Below are 25,688 nucleotides of genomic sequence, written 5' to 3'. Positions count from 1 at the left end.
GCAGCTTAGGCTTCAAAGTTCCCAAAATAACAGAGGTTAAAATAAAATAAAAAAGAAAAAGTCACCACAAGTTAAAGCCGGTGCCCCACTTGCACCTGGGCTCAGAGCTTCAAAGTCACTGCAAAGAGCCCCCCATGGCATCCATGGTTGGGCGTCTGACTGCTTGTGGTCCCGTCTTCATCCTCTTGAATGGGAAATTTGGCAGTAGCCAGGATAAGACCGTGGGTAATTGTATCCATTGAAAGGGACAGGGCGTCCTGCTGCTTAAGTTGCCCTTGGGGGGAATCCATAGGAGATCTGTCCTGGAGGAGAGGGTTCTGGTGGCTGCAGTGATGGGCAGGTCTGTGCGGGTGAGATGTGTGTCCCCAAGGCTGTGTTTTGTGCCCACCAGCCCTCTCCCCTGGCCGGGCAGGTGGGCAAATGGCTCCTGATGAGGAGGATCCATGCTCAACATGGCGCTTTGTGCCAGTGCTGGCTCTGCTGATTTATATAGATCATCAATATGACAATTATATACACCTGCAGATTTAATTACCTCCATTTTCGTCAGGCAGCGACAGATTTATGCCTCTATTCAGTTCCTGTAAATCTGAAACAAGCTTGACTAGACCCAAAAGTCCTCCCATTGATCACCGCGCACTGGCTGGTCTCTGGCCCTCTTGACAAGCTCTTCTTTCAGGAGTGATAAATTCAGGACGCACAGTCAACTTTTTCCCCTTCTACATCTTTCTTCCTTCCTTTTTTTCTTTTTTTTTTTTTTTTATTCCTTCTCCTCACTATCTTTCAAAGCCTCTCCACAAACCTGAAAATGGAGCTTGACATCAAGTAAGAGATACTAAGCACTGAAGAACTTATGACTTTAGGCTGCACTTGGCAGTAGCCCATGCCTGCCTTCTCCCTCCTGGTATGGGGCCACCTGTGAGGATTTGTCCTGCCCCCAAGACCAGCATCGGTCCCTCCAGAGGAGGTGGGAGGAGGAGGAGGACCACCTCTTGGAAAAAAACTCTTGGCACTGCTGTTGGCAGGAGAGCAGACAGGGTTATTTTGATCCTATTTCACCTCCTAGGAGGGCCACCTCATCTCTCCCGTGTCCCAGAAGACAGACAGGTCCTGGCTTTGCCCCCAGGAGATGAGGAACGAGCGGCTGTGCTCGTTTCCTGTGCTGAGCACGAGGACGCCAAAATAATGTTTAATTTGCCTGACCTCTTGGCCTTGGTGCAGCGAGCACTTAAACGAATTAGTCTGCAGGAGCAAGCTGAAGTTTACCCTTGAAGTGAAGTCCATGCCGTCGCTGTAATGCATCCCCCCCGCTTCCCCCGCCTGTCCCACCACCGCCTGACCTCTCCTGTACGATATGCTCCGATGTCTTGCTAAGTGCCTGGCAGATGGGCTGGAGTGGCCGGCCATTACCTTCCCTGCCAGCCCACGATGGATATAAATAGCCCTTTGCCTCCCTGTGGAAATCGCTGGCTGGCTCGGAGAGCTGAAGGCAATCTTGGCAGGCGTCTTGGGTCAGTAGGGTCCAGGGTTTGGAGGCAGGGAGTTGCTGGTTGAGGATGTCTCAATGGGGATGAGCTGCCTTGGGGTCTCCTTCCCCAGGCAAGGCAGTGCCTGGAAGAGCAGAGGGTCTCAGCCACTCCTGAAGGGACACATCCTTGAAGGGTGGCCTGGGTAGCACCTAGCTGGCTTTGCAGCCACCTTCCAACCCCAAGACACTGGGCAGTGTGCGGTTTGTGGTCCCTCAGCGTTTCTAACTGGGGCAAGTAGCTGATAAAAATGAAGGAAAAATGTTAAAAACATATATATATCTTGGTCCTTTTCCTACTGCTGAGGTCTGTGCTGCAGGGATTTCTCGAGCTGGTATTTGCCTCTAGCTGTCTGGCTTGATAGCTGCTGGTGGCTTTGCCTTCCCTGACTTTGGTTCCTTTCTCAGTGCTTTCCTACTTTATGGTGGAGGAAACACAGCCTTTTGTTGCTTTATACACTCCTAATTTTTGCAAAGTGAGATATAGGGAATAAACATTGCATTTCCCATTTCTCCACTGGCTTCACGATTTTACAGGCTTTTATCATCTCCCTGCTCAGTTCTTTGTTTTCTTTGCTGAGGGATCCTAACGCAGTTAGTTTCTCCTCTCCACAAAGCTGGTTGACACATCTCCTATTCCTTGTACTCCCTCCTCTGAACCTTCCTAGCTCTGCCTCCTCCGTTACGAGATGTCTGACCTGAATACTGCTTGCGAGATTCGAGATCAGCTTGCTTTCACCAAAGTTGAATTTCACCTGCCCACTTCCTTGCCCACTTTCCTCCAGCACTTCGCAGCTTTAACTTCGCGGAGACTAAATTTAGCCTTGGTGACCAACTTTGTCATTCGGCTCCTCTTCCAGAGCGTTTCTGAGCAGCTGAGGTCCTGACAAAGATCTCCATGGGGTTTCTTGGTAACCTCCTTTCATTGTGAAAACTAACCTCCTAATCCTCACCCACCTGGTGGGCTTCAAGAGGACTATCCCTCTTATCCCAAACCCACTCTGGTGCTGTGGGAAACTTTGAGGGTGGATTTTGACAAGGACTCTTTGAAACAAGTCCATCGAATTGAATCACCCTTATCCACTGTCTTATGGTGTTGAGTGACCCATATTAACCCGCACACCTACCGGTTCCTCTAACAAACTGTCTAGGGCAGAAGCAGGATTTACTGGTCTATAATTTCCATGATGTACAAGAGCTTTTTTAAGAGATTGGTGTCTCCTCTGCCAAGTTTTGCACCTCCATTTGCTCACCCTTTCTGAGCGATAGCTGTTGTGTTGGTGGAGTTCAGCAGCTGTCCCTCTCCTGGCCAGAAGCAGGATTTACTGGTCTATAATTTCCATGATGTACAAGAGCTTTTTTAAGAGATTGGTGTCTCCTCTGCCAAGTTTTGCACCTCCATTTGCTCACCCTTTCTGAGCGATAGCTGTTGTGTTGGTGGAGTTCAGCAGCTGTCCCTCTCCTGTGCTCACAGGTGAGGACCATCTGGGCTTAGGGGTCTGTGCTCTTCATCTCACCAATTTGCTGGGAGGTGATTTAGCTAGAGCAGTAATTTTCCATGGCTGATTGAGAGCTGCTCCATGCTTTGGGCTCTTTCTGTGGAGACCCGAGCTTCCCTCTGGAAAAGGAGATGTGATGGCATTGAAGGGTGGGATATCAATTACAAAGGTGGTCTCCTTTCTGGGGTTTAAAATCAACCTCGCATGTCATAAGTTGTCACACATCCTCTTGATTTTGCTTTTGCAAACTGTCGTGGTACACATCCTCTTGATTTTGCTTTTGCAAACTATCGTGGGGCTTTGGTTTTTTATTTTTACATGACCATGTCTCCCAAGTGTTGGTCCAGGAGGTGGATTTGTCTCCCTTCCCACACCTCCTCTGTAGTTCACGGTTACGGTAGATGGGGCCAAGCTGACAAAAAAGGAGTGAAAATCAAACACCAGCGAATGTCCCAACCTGCTCACTGTTTTTTCCCAGCTTTTTGATCAAAATTGACAAAGGCAGTGGACAAATAACCTCGGAGGCGATGTTGCACAGGTGCAGTTGGGCGTATCCTTGGGTCTGCAGGGAAGAGCAGGGCAATGGGGCACATCGTGTTTTAAGGTCAGCAGCTGCAGAGCAAACTGGTCGACTCAGACCCATTAATGATGAATCAGTGTCCTTCGCTCTGCAAACGGCCGCGCGGCACAATGTCACTCCCAGAGTGATGGAGGGTTTTGTTGTTAAAGAAAGGGACAAATTACGGCGGTGGCATATTCAGAACAAAAATCCCAGTTCAAGGCTAAAGAGTGGCTACGGCTTTGAAATGAGCTCCTTGATGACCTTCCCAAAAGCAAATGCACCCTACGTTTCAAAGAGAAACCCGGTTAGCTGTCAGCCTTGCCATGACAGCTAATGGCTTCACGTGTACCAGCCCCATGTGCAGACGTTGTGGTGGGGTGATCTACCTGACCTAGCCAGAGAGTGGCTCCAAACACAGCAGGTGCTTTTTTTCTTGAACGTTTAGGTTCTCCCATGTCAATGGGTCTTTTGGAAATTCAGCCCAGGACACCCTCTCCTGTGAAGCAGGTTCCTAATAGATAAAATGAGGTTTGTGTCTCCTGCTATGGAAAAGCCAGCTTGTCTTGAAAAGGCAGAGCGACCTACAGAATGAGCTGGTTTTCCTACCTGAGATTTGAGACGGGAAAAAAAATGCAAATAAAATAGAGACAGTCAGTGATGGATGTGATTTTTTTTAAATGGGCACATAAAAACATGAATATTATCCTGTGAAAGATGTGTCACTAAAATCTTGGAAGTAAGAACAAGTTAAATATCAGGACGTGTGTTTTGACATCTGGATTGAAAGGAATCAAGTCCTGAGGCCCCAACACAGGGTGCGAGTAGCTCTTGGTGGGAAGGTCTCCTGAGTTACTTCAGGTGTTGGAGACCCTTGGAGGAGTGCAAGGCCAGGGCTTGCTTTCGCTGGGTTAGAGCCTCTTAAAGGACGTGCGAGGTTTAGACGTGGAGCAAAAGCCTTAGCTAATGGGGAACTTCATAAAAACACAGTCAGGTTCCGGATGGAAAATAAGCCAGGTTTAAATGTTAACGAGGAAATATAAGTCCAAGTCAAAATCTGCGCTCTGCTGTATGAAATGAGTCTGCAGAGACTGGCATTATGGCAGAGTTCATTTGACTAATCGGAGGCGTCTATTAGTGCAAAATGCTTGCAAATGGAAAGGAAAATTGTTTTGCCGTTTTTTTTTTTTTCATCAAAATGTTGGCATGCCTTTTTAAGGAGAGTTGCTCTCTCTGTGTGCTTTCCCTCCTGCCACTATGCCAAGGCTCGGTGGGGGGATGAGGAGATGTGAATGGGTCCGTGCCGGTGTTGGGCTCGTGGGCTGCCACTTCGATGTTGCACAAGCTCGGATGCAAAATGGGGCTGCAATGGAGGTGTTGCCTACCAAAACTGAGACACGCAGAGGTGTTGCCTCCAGAAGGACTGGGTTTGCTCTGGATTGGATGCAAAATGGGGCTGCAATGGAGGTGTTGCCTACCAAAACTGAGACACGCAGAGGTGTTGCCTCCAGAAGGACTGGGTTTGCTCTGGATTGGATGGCTGTCCCCAGGGAAATGGGGTTATTCAGGATGATTGATAATGGAGCAGGTATAAACCCACCCACCTTCAGCAACTTCATCTGGACTTTCTTCTTCTCCTCTCCTCGGTTTGATCCTCTACAACCTTTCATTTTCCCTTCCCTCCCCTTGCAGATGGTCTGGGAGGGGAGCAGCCCCGGCCGTTATGTTGAAAGCATCAGCCAGGGTCTTTGGAGGCTGCTGCTCCTGTAGATATGAAGGACCTGGGCCACGTTTGATACCAGGTGAACGAGGCATAGCCTAATTAGTGGTCTCCTACTGTTATTAACCCCTGACTCAGGCAGGCTATTTTTTAACAGAGGTGCAAGAAGTTAATACTAGCGCTAATGGCTTCATATCCAAGGACTTAATGAAAGCCATGCAGGGACCAGGCCTATCATCAATATCTTTCAAACTTTGAACTTGAAATTATCCTCTCCCCCCTGCCCTTTTTTTCTCTTTTGCCTTACTACCTACTTTCCCACCTCACCTGGGGTCTCTTGGCTCCACGGTATGAACTGGCTGGCAGGTTTGGCACCCACCAGCCCCATAGCAGAGCTGAATCCCATGGCACTGAGATAAATGGTCCCAGTTGGCTACATGGGTCATTGTGGCATCTCCCACCGGGGGATGAGATGCCTGCTTGGAGAGCAAAACAAAAGTAAAAGTGGAACATGTTGGACAAGGAGATAAGAAAGCAAGGAGACGCTGTGTTAGGAAGGAAGCTTGGTCTTGGTCTTGGTCTTGCTCGAACCAAACTCCAGGAGAACTTCACACGTACAGAAAAGCATTTATATTTATAATTTATTCAAGTAGAAATGGAGTGGGATAGGAGCAACTGGAGTGTTGCTAAGACCCTCGAGGAGAGGAGGAGGAGGTCCGAGGATAAAGCTCTCTCATCTGGGTGCTGCCTCAAGAGGCTTTGCCCAGGGCAGGACCAGAGGTGGCAGAGCAGCCTTGCCCTGCACTGTGGTGGAGGGGTCATAGCCTACCAATTTGGGGTAACGTGGGTTGATTTCTGGGGTGTTTCCTCTGTTTCTAGCGCTTTGGATTTGTGTGTGATGCAGCCTCAGAGTCGTGTCGTGATGTCAGGTGGGAGAGGGTAACGCACTGGGGCTCCGTGGCTGGATTGTGCTCTTTTTAAAACAAGAATCCATTTTTTATCGAAATATATTTTTCATTTTAAAAATAAGCCTGTTTAAATAAATTTGAAATTATGACAACCTATTTTAAGGCTTAAATTTACTATAATCTATTAATCATTTAAATAACTTCCATCAAGGAGTCCTCCTCAAATATTAATGAGCTGAAGGGTGCTGCTTTTTCAGTGATATGTCAGATCAGGGGAAAACATCTTTAACTCTAGCTTTCTAAATGTCACAATGTCATATACTTAGTATCTATTATTTTCACTCCTTACAATGGAGCAAATGCTGGTATTTACATTTTTCCAAATGTCAGTACGTTGAGTTCCTGTTGTGCATAAAAGCTCTTGCTTTAATTACTCCTAATTTCACGTTAGCAGGCAGGTGCGGGGAGAATATTTTCTTCCATTTGAGCTAGTTCATTTGAAGTTGAGAAGCCGTGGGGAGTTGGGGAAAGCAGGAAAGCTTGTTTTCCCCTTTCAGCCCATGAATAAAGACCAGGTGGGAGAGGAGGAGATCTGCTATTTCAAACCCTCCCGGCTCCCAGGACCGGCTTTTCAAAGGGGATCTGTGTGCCTAAAACACGCAGCTCGGCGGTTAGAGGGAATTTCAAAAGTGCTTCTGGCTTCCTAGATGCTTTAGCTCCTCTCGGTTTTGCTTCCCGGTGGCGTCGAGGAGAGCTCAGCATCCCTCTGCTTGGGACACTGGAAGCGCAGTGATTACCGCCAGAAATACAGCCCATGCTGAGCAGAAACAATCTGCCAATTCGCTCGCTGCGGCTAATGCTTCTTTTGATTAATCAAATCAGTTTGGGAGGATGAACCTGGTTCCTGATGCAGATTGCCCCCCCACCCCTTCCCCGGTAGCTAGCTAGCTCGCTCAAGACAGCCTAATGAAATTAATTAACAGAAAATTTAAAATGTTGGTTTTCGGCACTGTAATTGAATTCCAGTTTTCATTGGAAGGCAGCATGAAACAAGCAAAATAAAGATGACAATTTGCAAAGTGAGCCTCGGCTCTTCCCCGTTGCCATCAAAGCGCATAGCTACAAGTGGGATGGAGTGGACCTGGACAGGCTGGAGAGGTGGGCCCAGGTGAACCTCATGAGGTTCAACAAGAGCAAATGCAAGGTTCTGCACCTGGGCCGGAACAATCCTCACCATCAGTACAGGCTGGGGGGTGAGGTATTAGAAAGCAGCCCTGAGGAAAGGGACTTGGGGGTGCTGGTGGATGAGAAGCTGGACATGAGCAGGCAGTGTGCAGCTGCAGCCCAGAAGGCCAATCGCATCCTGGGCTGCATCAAAAGATGCGTTGCCAGCAGGTCCAGAGAGGTGATTCTGCCACTTTGCTCTGGTGAGACCTCACCTGGAGTATTGTGTGCAGGTCTGGAGCCCTCAATATAAGAAGGACATGGACCTGATGGAGAGGGTCCAGAGGAGGGCCACAAGGATGATCAGGGGGATGGAGCACCTCTGCTACGAGGACAGGCTGAGGGAGCTGGGGTTGTTCAGCCTGGAGAAGAGGAGGCTCCGGGGAGACCTAATAGCAGCCTTCCAGTACCTGAAGGGAGCCTACAGGAAGGCTGGGGAGAGCCTGTTTAGAAAGGCCTGCAGTGACAGGACGAGGGGCAATGGCTTCAAGCTGGAGGGGAACAGATTTAGACTGGAGATGAGGAGAGGGTTCTTCACTGTGAGGGTGGTGGAGCACTGGAACAGGTTGCCCAGGGAGGTGGTTGAGGCCCCTTCCCTGGAGATATTCAAGGAGAGGCTCGACGAGGCCCTGGGCAACCTGGTCTAGTTGGGGGTGTCCCTGCTGACTGCGGGGAGGTCGGACTAGATGGCCTTTGGAGGTCCCTTCCAGCCTGGGCAATTCTGTGATTCTATGAGTGAGAAGGTCTGGCTGGAGCTTTTCCATGGGGCAGAGGCAGGAGGGAAAGCTGCGGTGTCCCTGCTGACTGCGGGGAGGTCGGACTAGATGACCTTTGGAGGTCCCTTCCGGCCTGGGCAATTCTATGACTCTATGATTTTATGAGTGAGAAGGTCTGGCTGGAGCACTCCCATGGGGCAGAGACAGGAGGGAAAGCTGCATCTCACTGGGAAGCTCATCACATTTTTAATGGTAATTCCAACCGATGCAACTGAAGCTTATGTTTTCAGGAAAAATAAGTAGCGGGCAAACGGTAGGCTCAATCTGATGGCTGAGATCAGGGTGATCTGAGATGGTAATCAAGAAGATCTGGTCTGAGATGGAGGTAGTGGTTAAAACAGTGCCCATCTCTCTTGGGGATGTGCTGGTGTCACCTTCCCTTTTGCTAAGATCCAGCCATAGGATGTCCCTGAAATTTTGGAGTCATCCAGATGAATTTGGTTTGATTTGGCATTTAGTGTCCTCCCGCATGTGTCGCGTCTCTGTCCTCAGCTGCTCCTCCTGTTTGGGCGCTCCTCAGCCCGGCTCTGTCCATCTGTCCCACTGCCCCCAAACCCTGAAGTTCAAGGTACTTAGGGAAAGTCAGGGTGTTTGGGCAGAAGCTGCAGTTACATCTGCACATCTCAGGGATGAGTCTTGTGTGGGGAGCTGTAAAAAATGTTTGAAGTCTGAAAACCTCTGAATGAACCTCAATCAGAGCCAGAGCTGAAGGTTCCATCGCAGCCACATGCATATTTCTCCATTCACAAGGGATGGGAAATATTTTTGCCTGTAATAATTTGCTACGTGGTCCCAATGATCCCATTAGTGCTGCTGAGAAATTGTCCTATATCCTCTGCTCCCCACGGCTGGAGCTGTGTTTAACATGAAGCACGTGGGTGAAAACCATCCGAAATAGGGCTGGAAGGATGCTGCCAGGCTCCCCAGCTCTGGCCCCAAGAATCTGTCAGCAAGTGCTCAGGCCCTGTACCACATTTGGATTTTTGGAGGGGCCCACATCTGGTTTTTATCCAGAAATATGTTTTCACTCTGCTTTAACCCTTCAGGTTGTGTGTAATGTAGGGGCAGCCATGGTGCTGGCAGGGGTGGGGCTGGAGGGATCTTGCTGGTGTGTGATCCTTGGTCCCTCCATCCATCTTTTTGGGAAGAGGTGAATGTCCCCCATCACCCTTCTCCTTCCCATTTCCTGCGTGACCATCTGTGCTTTTGCAGAGATCTCGGGCAACACGGATGACATCCCGCTGGTGCGCTGGCGGCAGCAGTGGCTGGAGAACGGCACGTTGCTCTTCCACATCCACCACCAAGACGGGGCACCCAACCTGCCTGGCTTTGACCCCACAGAGGAGCCCCAGACTGAATCGGCAGAGGAAGAGCTGAGGATCCTCCACATCTCCGTCATGGTATGTGATGGGAAGGCAGCCCTTGTTTAGGTGTTCAGAAACCTGTAGAGAATATAAGGGCTTTTGAAAAGCCATATATTTCCCTATCTGGCTCCAGATGTCCTTGGATGGGGAGCTGAGCTCACTTTTGCAAGCTGGTTAAGATGTTGGAGGCAGGGTGCTTTACCATCGGGCTGTTTTAATTCCTCCCCTTGGTTTGCATCACTTTGCAAATACATTTGCAGGGCTGCCTTTATTCCTGGGAAGTGCTGGTCTTTGAAGGTCTCAACCACCTTAACCCGAGGTTCATTCACATTAACTTTGTCCAGAGCCCTTTGCCTGGTGATTGGTGCCCGGTGCCCGTCGTTCCAGTGCGCGGCGGGTGTCACGGTGCCACTGGCCACTGTCACCTCTGCTTTTATCAGCTTGGCAGCCCCGTGGCTGTGGTTTCGCAGCGTGCAGTAGGAGAGAGCATCCCATGCGTGGAGACTCTCATCCTCCCTGCACAAACACGGGGGTGAGGTTTTGATGGCAGAGAAAGGAGGGCGAGACAGAGATCTGTGTGTTGGAGGTGGATCTGTGGGGTTGTTTTTTTGTTTTGTTGGGTTTTTTGTTTTGTTTTTTTTTTTTTTACACTGGAAGAAATCTGAAGAATCTGACAATTTTTGTGCCACTGGAAGATAATTAGCTGGAGACAATGTGTTGCCGAGGCTGCAAACAGGCTGTTTAATGGTGCCTACCCTAATGAGAGCGTCAATAGCTCTTCCAGATTGCAGCCCCAGGCCAGGTTTCTCCTCCATCATTTGTGCTTGATTAGTCTCGAGAAAAAAAAAAAAAAAATCACTGGCAAAGCCACTCCCAAAAAACATTTTGGAGGGTTTCCTTTTTTTTTTTTTTTTTATTGTCCATTCTCAGCTGCTCCTAAGAGGGTGCATCACCTTGAGAGAGGGTGGCCCCACTCTGCCACCGTGGTCTTGGGTTTCATAGGCACTGCTGAATACCAAGATGGAGAGAAGAGTGCCTGAAGAAAGGTTTGTTATTGAGCTGATGAAAACGATGTCTGCAACTCATCGCTCTCATACCAAAATGCGTAAATACAGATTGTCTCCTCTCTCTCCCCCCTTTTTTCCCCCATCACTCTCAGCTCTGCTCCAGCGGCATCCTTACGCCCTGACAAATAGAGGCTGGCTTTTGTGCCAGGAGTCGGGATGGCGTAGAGTTTTCAAGGCTGATTTTCTTTCTTTCTTTCCTTTCTTTCATTCATTCCTTTCGTGTGGTTGCCAAGAGAAGTGTGAGCGAGGGACTGGATGCACTGTGACAGCGGTCGGCACGTGGAGCGGGCGAGAAGCGCAGGCCTCAAATCACAGCCGCTGTTTGAGTGCCGGGGGAGGGAGGTTGGGGTTGGGGGATGAAGGCAGAACAGGATTTCTGTGCTCCCATGGAGTGGAACCAGGGGTCTGAGGTGACCTCCTCCAGTGAGCAGTGGGTGGAAGGGGACTCCAGCGCTGGTTTTTATCCTCCTTTTCAGAGCCTCTTGAAATCTCAAGTGGCCGCATGCTGCTTTCCTCGGGGATAGTTTGGGCTCTCAGGATATCATGGCAGAAGAAATTCAGTTTTAATTAAATAACAGGTCTTTTTTGAGAACCCACAGCTAATGCAAATGGGCGTCCACCTGACGACTCAAGCTCCAGTGTGGTCACCCTTATTTACCAGCACAGGTGTATGGCAGAGCTCTCTGGGGTTTGGGGGATGTAATGTGCATACAGGAGAGGAAAACCAGGAATTCCCTGGTATTACTCCCACCTCCTCATCACCCCATCTCCTTCCTAGGGGTGATGGAGAGCCATAACATCCCCAAATGGAGGATGGAGGCCACCTCTAGGGATAGTCCCCACTTATTTACAGATCAGAGGAACTCAAAGGGATTTGAACGTGGCAGAGAATCGGGCCCAGACTTTACCACTAAAAAACTCAGGTTGAGCATGGCCAGACACGAATCCCGTGCCAGTTTTCAGCCCTGGCAAGAGATTTCCTGTCCTCACGGCTGCAGGCTCCTGGCCAGAGAGACGCCATGTGCCAGCCGGCCCCCCCTTCCTCTGTGGACTGCTTGTCTCCTTAATCACTGGAGTTTCTTTAGTTTTTTCCTCCTTTTTTTTTTTTTTTCTCAAAAAAAGTTTGGAAGGAGGCTGGGAGGGTGCATCACAGCTCCATTATCTTGGGAATGAAAGAGGATTAAACCGTAATGGCCATTAGAGCTCCTTTTCCAGCTGCCTCTTCTACTTCTCATTCAATAATTCCCTTAATGTTTTGTCCTAATGGAGCAGATTATTACTATTATTTTATTTTATCAAGATCACCTATTGCATAGAAAAGAGGAGGGGGACCAGGGCCACGGATGGACACAGAGCTCTTAGCTGGCTCCACATGCTGATTTATTATATTATTATTATTATTATTATTATTATTATTATTATTATTATTATTATTATTATTATTTTGTTTGTAAAGGGCCAACTTGGGCTTTCATCTCACCGACTCTATCTGGGTGCAGTGACGATGTCTCTACAAGGAGGGTGACCTTGGGGACAGTGACAAGGTGGCAGGGCTGGGTGCAGTTTTGGGGTCCGTCCCCATGGGGCAGGAGCTTTTTTGGTCTCTTTGCTCAGGTGTTCCCCAAACAATTCTCCAGCCATCCGGCTGTCTCAAGCTTTGATCTTCTTTAACACGTGCTGCAGTTTCTGCAGGATACCCGGGGAAAACCTCCCAAGATCGAGAGTGACAGCACTGAAACCGGTTGGAAATGGGTCAGGAAAAGTTGCCCGTAGGAGCGTTTGCCTGGCATAAATCTGTTCCAAAGACGTGTTGTGGGAGAGTGAAACAAAACACGCTCTGCTTTTAAATGCTGCTGGGTTGTTGCTGCAGTGTGCCCAGGTGGCCAAGAAAGCCAACAGCATCCTGGCCTGTATCAGGAACAGCGTGGTGAGTAGGGCCCGAGAGGTGATTGTCCCCCTGTACTCGGCACTGGTGAGGCCTCACCTTGAGTACTGTGTCCAGTTTTGGGCCCCCTACCATAAAAAAGACATTGAGGTGCTGGAGCGGGTCCAGAGAAGGGCAACAAAGATGGTGAGGGGTCTGGAGAATAAGTCTTATGAGGAGAGGCTGAGGGAACTGGGGTTGTTCAGCCTGGAGAAGAGGAGGCTGAGGGGAGACCTTATTGCTCTCTACAACTACCTGAAAGGAGGGTGTAGAGAGATGGGGGTTGGTCTCTTTTCTCAAGTCACAGGCGACAGGACAAGAGGAAATGGCCTCAAGTTGCACCAGGGGAGGTTCAGGCTGGATATTAGGGAAAATTTTTTCACTGAAAGGGTTATCAGACACTGGAATGGGCTGCCCAGGGAGGTGGTTGAGGCACCATCCCTGGAGGTGTTCAAAAGACGGGTTGATGTAGTGCTGGGAGGTATGGTTTAGTGATGATGCTCCTTGTTTGTTGTGTGGGTGTCTATTTTTGTCAGTTAGGTTGACGGTTGGACAAGATGATCTTTGAGGTCCCTTCCAACCTAGAAGATTCTGTGATTCTGTTGGGTTTTTTTTATGCCTTCCAACCTAGAAGATTCTGTGATTCTGTTGGTTTTTTTTTATGCCTTGGTGGTGACTTCAAAGCCAGTCCACCTTGAGGCAGGCTTCAGCCGGGAGCACTTGGCCAACACCGGGCACCCTCTTAAGATAAGGTGCCTTAACCCTCTTAAGATAAGAGGTCTTTGCTTTGGCCATCCTGGAGCATCCCTGGGGTGTTTGCATCCCCAAGGGTGGCTGGTGCTGGTCACCATCTGAGCCCCCCTTTCATTTGTGCCCACCAGGGAGGGATGATTGCCCTGCTGCTGTCCATCCTCTGCCTGGTGATGATCCTCTACACCCGCCGGCGGTGGTGCAAGCGGCGCCGGGTGCCGCAGCCCCAGAAGAGCGCCAGCGCCGAGGCGGCCAACGAGATCCACTACATCCCCTCGGTGCTGATCGGGGGCCACGGGCGGGAGAGCCTGCGCAACGCCCGCGTGCAGGGCCACAACTCCAGCGGGACCCTCAGCATCCGCGAGACCCCCATCCTGGACGGCTACGAGTACGACATCACCGACCTGCGGCACCACCTCCAGCGCGAGTGCATGAACGGTGGGGAGGACTTCGCCAGCCAGGTCACCCGCACCCTGGACTCGCTGCAGGGCTGCAATGAGAAGGCCAGCATGGACCTCACACCAGGTGGGGCTAGGACAGGGTTTTGGGTCCTCTCCAAACTTGTCTTTTCTCCATCATTCTATCCGTGTTTCCCCTTGAGCATTTTTCCTGTTTCTCTGGGGTGTTGGTGGCACTCTGAAGGCGCTTCCATTGCTGGGAGACCTTCCAGCCAGCAGAGAGTGGTCCCTGCTGAGCGGGACATGGCTGGGACAACGCAGGGTGAAACTTTGAGGGGAAGGGCTGCAGTTCTTGTAGAGGGTGTAGAGAGGTGGGGGTTGGTCTCTTCTCTCAAGTCACAGGCGACAGGACAAGAGGAAATGGCCTCAAGTTACACCAGGGGAGGTTCAGGCTGGATATTAGGAAAAATTTTTTCACTGAAAGGGTCATCAGCCATTGGAATGGGCTGCCCAGGGAGGTGGTTGAGGCACCATCCCTGGAGGTGTTCAAAAGACGGGTTGATGTAGTGCTGGGAGGTATGGTTTAGTGATGGTGATGCTTCTTGTTTGTTGTGTGGGTGTCTATTTTTGTCAGTTAGGTTGACGGGTGGACAAGATGATCTTTAAGGTCCCTTCCAACCTAGAAGATTCTGTGATTCTTGTGCCCTGTTGCAGAACCAGAATGGTGTCCCCTCCGAGCTGCCTCGTGGTGATCCCCAAAATTCCCTTTTATATTCCAGAATTTCTGGTGTCTTTTTCAGCTGAGGTTTCTAGTAGCAAAACTATACTTGCCATCAGTATGGTTCAGAGTTAACACTGTCTTCTGATCACCAGCAGAGGTTCTTCGAGGCTTGTAACACACTTGCTTGTTGGCCATATTACCAACTGAGCCATCCAACTGGAGTCTTCTGAACAGAGACATAGTTTGGGAGGACCATGGTGTGGTTCCTAAAGCTCTCCAGGGATTTTCTTTACAGACCTGGGTATGCAGAAGTGCCCTGAGAGGCTGAATGTTAAAACTCAGCTTTTGGCTAGCTTTGTGGAGGTGCTAGTCCCCTTCAGGCTTCGAGGAGCTCATGAATGTGCATTTGGAGCAACTCAGCCCATTGGCCATGGCACCCTGGTCACCTCATGCAGATGCTGGAGGTGTATCCAAGGAAATCTCTCTCCTTCTCACCCCCCTTTCTTTTTTTAAGTCTTTGTCCCTGAAAGATTTTGCCTTCAATTCTTCCTTGCTCAGGGAGCGATAACGCCAAGCTGTCCCTGATGAACAAGTACAAGGACAACATCATCGCCACCAGTCCCGTGGACTCGAACCACCAGCAGGCCACACTGCTGTCCCACACCTCCAGCAGCCAGCGCAAGCGCATCAACAACAAAGCACGAGGTAAAGGGTTCCCCAGGGTGGACAGGGTGCTCTGAGTTTCCACACACACTCCAGCAACTTGTCCTCTCCTGGGATGGAGAAACGGGACCAGCATTGGGCAAGAGCATGGAAAGGAGAGTTTGGGTGGGAGGAAGCAGAAAAAGTGGTATCTGCAAGGATGCCAATGATGTTGGGTTGGTTGGTTGGTTGCAAAGATGCAGAGGGTGTTGGCCATGGTAAATATTTTATGATACTGTCACAGCCATGGGGAAAAGTTGCAAGATTGCCTTACTCCTGGGTACCAGCTCCTGAGAGCTGTGGCAGGAGGCATGGCTGTGCGTGGTGGGAAGGGGAGAAAATGCTGTCCCTGCCGTGCCCTGTAGCCAGGGCTCCTAGTCTTCAAGGCAATGCTTGCCTTCAAGGGGGGGATGTAGGATGCAGCAGCGTGGGGTGGCACGGTGCCAGCCCTGCTGTGACCACACTCGGTGTCCCCTGCAGCCGGCTCAGCATTTCTGAATCCCGAGGGGGACTCGGGGACAGAGGCGGACACCGATCCCCAACTGACCTTCTACACGGACCCCTCGCGGAGCCGGAGGCGCAGCCGAGGTGGGTGCAGGCGTGGAGGTGGGCAGCGAGCTGTGGCCCCTCTTGCCTTGTGTGCTGTCTACTTTCCACGTTCAGGGACTTTCCATCTGCAAAAGGTGGAAACTCAGGCATGATCCGGGCTGCTGGGGGCAGGAGCCAGTCCCTGGTCCCGCAGCAGGTTGCCGCTACTCTCCGGTGGAGTTTCTCAGCAGAGGATGAAATGTATTCTGATTTTTTGCTGAAGGCTTCTGCCAGGCTCTAGTGTGTATTAATGAGTAATAGGCTTCAAAGGCTGGTCCATGAGCTTCTGTGCCGCTGCTCAGCACGGAGCTGCTGTGGGTTCACTCTGGCACCATACACGTATGAGCTGGATGTGTGTTGGAGGGTGGAGACAGGCTTGGTCCCTGGGCAGGGGTCTCTCCCTACTGCCCTGCACCATCCCTCTGGGAGGTTTCCTCTCTGAGGAGGACAGTTTCTGTCTGTTTTCCCTCCTTCTTTGGCTGGTGCCTTGTGTTTCTGGGAGTGGTGGTCCTCAGAGCTGTCTCCTTCACCCCCAGTGCCCATGCTGGCTGCTGGGAGGCCAGTTCAGGCTTTGTCTCCATGGGATATAGCTCAGCCCCCCCCTACCCAGCCAGCTTTTTCTGCTCAGCTTCTTCAGCTAAGAGATAAAAAGTCAAAGACCTGTGTGCCTTGAACAGTTAGGGCTCTCTGGTGCTTTTTCAAAGGCATCCAGGAGGCTGTTGTCATGGCAAAATTAACCCAAGAGAAGTGCCGAGAAGAAATGGATATTGCATTTAGCTTTCTTCTCCTCAATAACTCTGCTCTGCTTTAAAGTCCTGCTGCTGCAAAGGCCTCAGTGTGAGGCAGTGCAGGGGTGCAGGAGAGCCTGGGCTGTGGGTGCTTGGGGTGACCCCAGGCAGGATAGAAAGGCTGCTGCGGCTGAGGATGCTTCATGCTCTTGAAAATCCAAAGCAACTCCACTTGATTGGATTGATGCTGGATTTCCAGGGAGCTGAGCAGGGTCTCTGCACCCCGAGACCCTCTGGCTGCACCCCCAAGATCTTCCTGGATCCCTTGGGGTCTCAGGTTTGACTGTGCTTTTGTGTTTCGCAGTAGGCTCCCCCCGAAGCCCCGTGAACAAGACCACACTGACCCTCATCAGTGTGACGAGCTGTGTCATCAGCTTGGTGTGCTCCTCCCACATGAGCTGCCCCCTTGTTGTCAAGATCACCCTCCATGTCCCCGAGCATCTCATCGCTGACGGTGAGTGTCCTGTAGTCCTGCCCCCACCATCCTCCCCTCTCCTGCCCTGCTCTGCGAGCTATAATGGAGAGGAGGAGGGAATGATGGAGAAGACAGAGGTGGGACAGGTATGGCATGGAGGGTACCAGTGCAGGACACAGGATGAAGGGGATGGGCACAGGAGAGAGGGGACAGGCACAAGATGGAGATCGTTATTGCAGGATGGAGGGGGGATGGGTGTGGGATGGAGGGCATGGGCACAGGACGGAGAGGGCCATCGTGGGATGGAGGTGATTGTCATGAGTTGGAGGACACCAGCACAGGACAGAGGGTGAGGTGTGGGACTGAGGAGACAGATGCGGGATGGAGGTGACCACTGTGGGACAGAGGGGACAGGCACAGGATGGAGGGGGCTATCATGGGATGGAGACAGGCACAGGATGGAAGGGACCATCACAAGGTAAAGGGGATGGGCACGGGACATAGGAGTTCATTGTGGAATAGAGAGGGCTGTTGCAGGACAGAGGGCACCATCTCAGGGTGAAGGACATGGGATGGAGGGATCCATCACAGGGATGGAGGGGACAGCAGCAGGTCACTGCCACTGACTCCCCTCTTGGTGGCAGGGAGCCGATTCATTCTTCTGGAGGGGAGCCAGCTGGATGCCAGCGACTGGCTGAACCCGGCGCAGGTGGTCCTCTTCTCCCAGCAAAACTCCAGCGGGCCCTGGGCCCTGGACCTCTGCGCCCGGCGCCTCCTCGACCCCTGTGAGCACCAGTGTGACCCTGAGACTGGTAGGTGGCCAGGTGGTTGGGGTGGGTTTGGGAGCCTGCTCAACCTGCCTGCTCAACCCAGCTTTGGTGGGAAGATGCTTTCTCACCTTCTTCCACATGTGAGAACGGAGCTGCCAGCTGCCCTGGGTGGCTGTAGGCTGGGTTCGACATGTGGAAAGCCTTCTCCTCCCATGTCCCTCATGTCACCCCCTCTCTCTGTAGGTGAGTGTCTCTGCTACGAAGGCTACATGAAGGACCCCGTGCATAAGCACCTCTGCATCCGTAACGAGTGGGGAACAAACCAGGGGTAAGTGTGCCCAGGCTTGGGTTGTCCTCCGTGCATAAGCACCTCTGCATCCGTAACGAGTGGGGAACAAACCAGGGGTAAGTGTGCCTGCCACAGCGTGCCCAGGCTCGGGCTGTCCTTACACGGGTTGCTGGGCTTCAGCAGCGGCCTAGTAGGGCTGTGACAAAGGCTCTTGGGCAAGAAGAGTTGGTGACATCTCAGTCAATTATAAGGTCAGCCCGTGGCTGGGCTCTGCAGCAGATCTGCAGGAGGTAAGGAATTCAATTCTTGGAAATAACCAGAGGTGATGTAGAAGAGGCTGTTGTTTGGTTTCAGAGTAATCACCTCCTGGGGAGGACCAAAGGTGCACTTCTTCTCCTTGTGGGGACTCTCCTCGTCATCCTGCACTTCGTGGGGTTTTCAGTTTGGGGGTGTGAGGTGTTGGGAGGAGGGCTGAGGTTGTGCTGCCATCCCCAGCGGAGGAGGGAGGCTGCAGGGTGGGGACACCCCATAGAAAATTGGGCAAATTAGGTGCTTCTGTGCCGTGGCCTGAGGGAACAGAGCGGTTGTTGTCTGCTCCACAAGCTTTACACCCCTGGAAGTCCAAAGGGAAATTTTTCTGATGTTTCTGCAGCCATTTGGTGGAGGTTCCCAGACATTCCCATCTCTCTGTGGCCCTCGGGGGGGGGCTCCATCTGGTTCTTAATGCTCATGGGTCTCTGATGTGCAGATGGGGACTTCCAGGGGTGGCCGGAGGTAGCGTCCAGAAAGCCAAGACACCCCCAAAACTAGAGACCCCATGTGCGCCAGCACCTCCAACCCTCCTTTTTCCTCCCTTCCCCTCATTGTACCACAGCTGGATCTGTGGTGTCGGTGTCCCCACGTGTGGCAGGATGTCCTCTCTGAAGTCATTAGTCTTCACAGTGGGAAGAGAAGATCATCAAAGGCTGGGCTTGGCAGCACCCCCGCTGTGCTGCTGTGCCCGAGGATGGCAGCCACAGGGTGCTGCCTCTGTGTGTCCCTTTGAACTGGGGTCTGGGGAGAGCACTGCTACTCTGTCTCCAGTCTCCTCTCCGTTTTTGGGTGGTTTTTTTTTTTTTTTCATTTTAAAAGCGATTTAGCAATTAAACCCAGTGTGGCTGCGGGAGGTAAGGGTGGTTATCCTTGTGGGTGCTCTGAGCCAGGCTGGGGACAGGGGAACACTCGTGAGACATACTGGGGACATGCTGAGTGTTGTGGTCAGGGTCCCCAAACCACTGTGAGGGACCACTGCCGGGGTGGGGAAATACAGGCAGAAACACAGCTCCCTGCCCTCTTCTTCCCCAAGGGACCAGTGTCCGACAGGGATGTCCCCATCTCATAGAATCATAGAATCATAGAATGGTCTAGGTTGGAAGAGACCCTTGGGATCATCGAGTCCAACCATCTATCCTACTCTACAAAGTCCTCCCCTACACCATGTGCCTGCATCTAAACGGCCCTTAAACACAGCCAGGGATGGTGACTCCAAGATCTCCTCTGTGCCCATGTCATAAGAGGCACAGAATGATGGGGACTGGGCATGGGAGTGGGTATTCCCCCTGCCAGGGACTTGCCCATTTTGGGATGTGTTTGAATTTAGGACTGTCTCACAGTGGGTTGATAAGAGCCACGCAGGCTTTGATGCCAGCCTGTGCCTCAGTCAGAGCCACCAGCAGTGTGCTGGACCCACCACCTTGCAAAAAGCAAGAAGACAAATGACTTTGTCCATTGAGGCAGGTAATAAAAATTGATAAGGACAGGTGGAGAAGCATTTGCTTCCTTCTGCCCTGGTTTTCCTTTGCTCCTCCTGGATGTGAGACTGCAGCTTCACTCTCTTCCTCCCACGCGCATTGCTCTTCTCTAGCTTCTTCCTGATCTAGCTGCTCCAGCATCTAAAGAGAGAGCAGCTTTCAACTGAATTGGTTAAAAAATATAGACAGTAAAAAGCATGAGGGAAGCCAAGGCAGGAAGGACAAATCCATCCCTGCAGCCCTCTGGTCCTGTTCACAGCTCCAGACCAAGCTTTAGCATCAGCAATGCCAACCCAAAAGGTGCTCAGGACCCACTTCATTCCTCTGGGGAATTTGGGGGCACTTTTCTGACCCAGCTCCATCTCAATGGCCCCACAGGAGCCTTCTGCTTCCTCATGTTTGAGTCTCTGCCTTTACTCCTGCAATGGTGTTCACACCTGGCCAGGATACATGTTATCTTGGGTCTCTTCTTATATACCAAAGTTGGCTATGATAAATTATACACAGCATTTCCAACATACTTTTCTGTTTGGGGCAGAGAAACCTAGCAGATCTCTTTTTCCCCACAGCCTTAGACCATAGTGGGGCTGTCAAAGCCCTTCTGCCCTTCTCTGGGCTTTTGAGAGGCTCTAACACTTGCAGTGTCGGGGCTTTTTCAACACTGCCCTTTGAGAGCTCCTCTCTCGAGCTTTTTGAAACCAGGGTCATTTTATGTTACTGCCTTGAACTTATCCAATTTTTGTTACAGAAAATGGTAGCAGCCGAAACCACCCTTAACCATCCCTGCCTGCAGCTTCCAAGCTTTACAGGGGGTTTTGAAAGCCTGTCCACACTAAGCATCGTGATGCTGAGGCCAGCTTGGTATTTAATGAGGATTTTTTTCCTGCGCTGCGATCTGTTCCTGATACCCAGGTGCTGCTTGGTGCAGCTCTGCCTGCAAGGACTTGTGATGCTGGAGGTCTCTTCTACCTGTCCAAGGTGTTCCCTGTGAACCCTTGGCCTCCACAGGGTCATGTCTGGGGAGGCCAATTCTCTTGGTCCAGCAGAAACATCTTACTGTAGCGCATTGAACTCAATAACTTCTAACATAAACCTGGTATCTCTGGTTTTGGGGGGTGAAGGTTGAGCTGCCAGACCACGCTGCCTTTTGTCACGTTCATGATGGGGGTCGGTCTCTTTTCTCAAGTCACAGGCGACAGGACAAGAGGAAATGGCCTCAAGTTACACCAGGGGAGGTTCAGGCTGGATATTAGGAAAAATTTTTTCACTGAAAGGGTTCTCAGGCATTGGAATGGGCTGCCCAGGGAGGCGGTTGAGGCACCATCCCTGGAGGTGTTCAAAAGACGGGTTGATGAAGTGCTGGGAGGTATGGTTTAGTGATGATGCTCCTTGTTTGTTGTGTGGGTGTCTATTTTTGTCAGTTAGGTTGATGGTTGGACAAGATGATCTTTGAGGTCCCTTCCAACCTAGAAGATTCTGTGATTCATCAGCTCACTCCCAGCTCTAGCCTAACTTGCCCACAGCCTCATCTGAACGAGAGGTCTGCAAATCCTCTGCTGTCTCCCCCAGTCCCACGGCGAGATCAACTGTCCCTGACTCATTTCTGATCATTGTTTATCTAATATGCTGATAACCCTTGCAAAATTGGAGCGATGTACCACAGCCATGCACAAGCCAGGCAGCGAGTCAGTCCCCAGAGAAGCCACGTTGGCTCTTAGAGAAGGGGAAGTCAGCAAAGCAGGACACGGGGACTCTGCCAAATCCCCTCGGCCTGCTTGGGAGCGATGTGGTCTATCTACGACCTCTTTTGTTTCCCCGGGGTGGCGTTTCAACCCTTTGGATTAGATGGGTTTGCCGTTGGTTGGGTTTTATTCACAGTGATTGTGGGTTGACTCGGTGTCTGTTCACTCAGCAGCATCTAATTTCGCTCAGGAGGGCGAGCTCCTCTTTGAACTTTATTGGTGATGGCAGCGAGGCTTTGTGTGTTGTGTGTGTTTTGGGTACCATGCTGAGATCCGTGCCTCTGCGGTACATCTTTTACCCAACGCATCCGGTGCCTAAATCTTCATCAGTTTTTTAAAAAATAAGATCTTTTTGATCACGGGTAGCATATATATTTGATCAGCTGCTTTTTTTTTTTTTTTTTTTTGTGCTGCTCTTCAGCTGTTTTAAACAAATCTGGCTGCTGCTGTTTGTGTGTTCACAGTCTGCCTTCCTACTTTGATATGCATTGTTAATTAGCTGCTTTTCGGCTCTTATTCTAACGTTTCCTGGGTAGGATGCAGTTTCCAGCAATCCAACCAACCCTACCTCGTCTGTGCTCATCAAACCAAATTCCTGCGGTTACTTCGTGGGTATGACTCCACCAAAAGTCAAATCAGCTCATTCTGCCTTTAGTCAACGAACTGCTACCTGCTCGCTTTTGCACTTCTTCATCTCAGCTCTTAGACCATCACACGATGGCCCATGGCTTTCCCATCCCCACGTGCTGTTCTTGCCCACACACTCTTTTCAGACGCCCCGATGAGATTTAAGATGCTCTGCATTTAAGGGGTCTTTAACAATGTGCCCTTTCAACTTGTAATGGGCTTCGCCCCAGCGTGGGGAGGTTTTAGGCCAGTTTAAGGCAATTTTGTGATCATGTCTTGCTGGGTGCTCTCATCCTCTTCTAGCATTTGGCAAGGAGGGGCCGCCCTAGCCCCTCTCCCACGCAGGGCACGTTGCCCGTTTCTCCACCCCACAACCTCACAGCCATTTTTTCCAGCACAGGACCCAAATTAGTGCAACAGCCTGTGTCCTGCTCACCCGCTTCCTTTTCCCTCTCGGTGGTGCCTCTTCTTCACTCAGTTATCCCCCTCCCTGGCCATGCACTTGATCCCCCTGTCCCATCCCCATGCACCATCCACTCCCCACCCCACAGAGGAGCTGGGGACACGCTGAAGTGACAAGGACAGCATTTTTTTCCTGCTTAAAGTATTTTTTTTTACCTTCTTTTTCTCTTTTTTTTTTTCCCCCATCCCTTTTTCTGTCTTCCCCCCCCCTCCCACCCTCTGCTTCTCTCTCTCCCCTGCTGTGTGTGCCTCGGCTTTGCGAGCCTGAAGGACGGCCAGATAAAAAGCTCCTCTTTCTTTCAGATCCTTTCACCAAACCACCCATCCGCCTCCTCCTCCCGCCCCATTCTCCTTGCAGATTTACGGGCAGACCAGGGAGAAAGTGCCGGCATTAGCATTTTTAATAAAGAGCTGCTTGGAAGGGATGGCAGGGGGTGGGGAGGTAGGAAGGGGAGAGGCATCGGCAGCTGAAGCCCAGGCAAAGCTGTTGCAGAGCAAAACGAAGTTGGGGAGGAGACAGAACGGGTGTTGACAGCGGGAGAAGTTAGCAGCTCAGTGCTCGTGTTGCATCTGCTCTCTGCTTGCAATCGGAGCAGCGCTGGGTCTTCAGGGGTCCCCCATCATGGGGGAGTAGGTCCTGGGGCTGCAGGAGGGGTGTGTGGGGCTGCAGGAATGAGCTTCTGAGCTGCTCACCCTGGGCTTGAACTCCTGAGCCATCAGCGAAGGGAGGTGGTGAGCACCTTGGTCTGTGCTGCTGACTTCCAGTCCACGCTTGGGGCTGGTGCTTTGCTTCAGAATGGCTGCCCTTGTGCCACCCTCTGAGTGGAAGCCCCCAGGACCATTTGCAGATTTACGGGCAGACCAGGGAGAAAGTGCCGGCATTAGCATTTTTAATAAAGAGCTGCTTGGAAGGGATGGCAGGGGGTGGGGAGGTAGGAAGGGGAGAGGCATCGGCAGCTGAAGCCCAGGCAAAGCTGTTGCAGAGCAAAACGAAGTTGGGGAGGAGACAGAACGGGTGTTGACAGCGGGAGAAGTTAGCAGCTCAGTGCTCGTGTTGCATCTGCTCTCTGCTTGCAATCGGAGCAGCGCTGGGTCTTCAGGGGTCCCCCATCATGGGGGAGTAGGTCCTGGGGCTGCAGGAGGGGTGTGTGGGGCTGCAGGAATGAGCTTCTGAGCTGCTCACCCTGGGCTTGAACTCCTGAGCCATCAACGAAGGGATGTGGTGCTGCTGAATTCCAGCCCATGCTTGGGGCTGGTGCTTTGCTTCAGAACGGCTGCCCTTGTGCCACCCTTTGAGTGGAAGTCCCCAGGACCATTTTGGGTCGGGGAACCAGACAGCAGGTCACATATTTCAGTGTGTGGCAGCCAACCACCTTCTCCTTCAGCAGCATTCCAGCCACTTCTCAGTCACTTCTCAGAGACTCTCTCCTGCAGCCAACCCTAACCATTCTATGATTCTATATTTCAGTGTGTAGCAGCCAACCACCTTCTCCTTCAGCAGCATTCCAGCCATGCTCATGTGCAGTGACGTCTCAGTGCCTTCTGAGTGCAGACTCTCTCCTGCAGCTCCTCTGACCTCTCTGTCAGCTCCCCTCAAACCAGCTGCTCTGGGTTTCCTCATCATGGCCATATCCTGTGAGCACCAGGCTTTGATTCCTTGTTCAACCCATCTTGCCCAGAAGAGCTTTGCAGGGAGTGAGAACTGAGAGGAGCACTGTTCTTGATGCTGGAAGTCAGTCTGGTTTCATCCCCTTGGGGCTACAATTCGAGTGTGGCCTGGGTTTTTTTGGGGTGGGTCAGAGCATCGCCAGAAGAAGCAGGTTCTGGAGGCCTTAGCTGGTGTTTTGAGACCTTCTGCTCAGACCTGGATGGGGAGCAAAGTCTAGCTGATGGCCCAGCTGGAAAAAGCAAACAGACCTGAAGATCATCCTGGGGATGCATTGGCAACACTTTGGCTGTGGGAACTTGCTGACTGAGTGAGGAGAGTTTGCTGGTTCTCAGCGGCCCTGGTGATCCCCCGTTCTGTTGTTTCAGATGCCTACCTGAGTGCCAAGGCTTGCAGGGACCTGAGACCTGTCATTTCTGGCCCATTTAATCCAGCCTAATCAGGCACAGAGCTGCCTCTGATCAGTCCCGCTTTCCTTTGTGAGCTCTGAAGACCGTGCAACCAAAATACCTGCCAAGAGCAACAAAAATCAGAGCAGCGAGGTGCCTCCAGTGACAACAGGAAGCAGGGAGGGAGACAGCCGTTGGGGCTTGTGCTTGTGTGCACGGGAGAGGAAGGAGGGTGTGAAACGGCAGCAGAAGCACAGGGATGAAAAGGCAGGGATGGAGGAGGTGAGGTAGGGATGGAGGAGGTGAGGTGTGCCTGGGGGAGGAGATCGCACCCCGTCCTCTGCAGCAGAAGGCACGAGTCAGCAAGGGTCTGTGGGTGGAAATGTTGGTGCTGGGCTCCTGGAGAGCTTCCTCCAGAGATGAGGATGCAGAAGTGACTCTTGTTGAGCTGGAGGTCTTACATGGAGACCATCCCAGGGCTTCCCTGCCGAAGGCTCCCTTGCAGGCTCAGTGGTGCCTGGCAGCAGTGGTTGTCCCCTATCACATAGGCACATAGCTAAAGGCTGAACCTTCCTTTTAACAGGGCAACGAAGCTGGTGAGGGGTCTGGAGCACAGGTCTTACGAGGAGAGGCTGAGGGAGCTGGGGGTGTTCAGTCTGGGGAAGAGGAGACTGAGGGGAGACCTTATCGCTCTGTACAAGTACCTGAAAGGAGGCTGTAGAGAGGCAGGGGTTGGTCTCTTCTTCCAAGTTACAGACGATAGGACAAGGGGTAATGGCTTCAAGTTGCACCAGAGGAAGTTCAGGTTGGATATTAGGAAACATTTCTTTACTGAAAGGGTTGTCAGGCATTGGAATGGACTGCCCAGGGAGGTGGTGGAGTCACCATCCCTGGAGGTATTTAAGAAACGTGTAGACATGGCTCTTCAGGGCATGCTCTAGTGCCCAAGATTATTGGTTTGTGGTGGGATGTTGTGTGGGTGGGTGATGGTTTTGGTTTGGTTGTTGTTGTTGTGTGTTTAGGGG

At 51.5% G+C, this 25,688-nt stretch overlaps 1 protein-coding gene across 3 annotated transcripts in view; it reads left to right on the top strand.

Annotated features, from left to right (window-relative positions):
* Nucleotides 1–25,688, top strand: part of ASTN1 (astrotactin 1) — a 67,539-nt gene that overhangs the window by 14,535 nt on the left and 27,316 nt on the right. For all 3 annotated transcript variants that reach the window (XM_014943520.1, XM_014943519.1, XM_014943518.1), the window contains exons 2-8: nucleotides 9,424–9,611; nucleotides 13,448–13,841; nucleotides 14,994–15,140; nucleotides 15,618–15,725; nucleotides 16,818–16,967; nucleotides 17,573–17,740; nucleotides 17,942–18,026. In XM_014943520.1, the coding sequence (XP_014799006.1) occupies nucleotides 9,424–9,611; nucleotides 13,448–13,841; nucleotides 14,994–15,140; nucleotides 15,618–15,725; nucleotides 16,818–16,967; nucleotides 17,573–17,740; nucleotides 17,942–18,026 (1,240 nt within the window). The remainder of the gene's footprint in view (nucleotides 1–9,423; nucleotides 9,612–13,447; nucleotides 13,842–14,993; nucleotides 15,141–15,617; nucleotides 15,726–16,817; nucleotides 16,968–17,572; nucleotides 17,741–17,941; nucleotides 18,027–25,688) is intronic.

Source organism: Calidris pugnax, unplaced genomic scaffold (assembly GCF_001431845.1).
Source record: "Calidris pugnax isolate Ruff unplaced genomic scaffold, ASM143184v1 scaffold63, whole genome shotgun sequence".
NCBI lineage: Eukaryota > Metazoa > Chordata > Aves > Charadriiformes > Scolopacidae > Calidris > Calidris pugnax.
The sequence above is the reverse complement of the archived record's forward strand: the minus strand, read 5'-3'. Positions and strand labels throughout refer to the sequence as shown.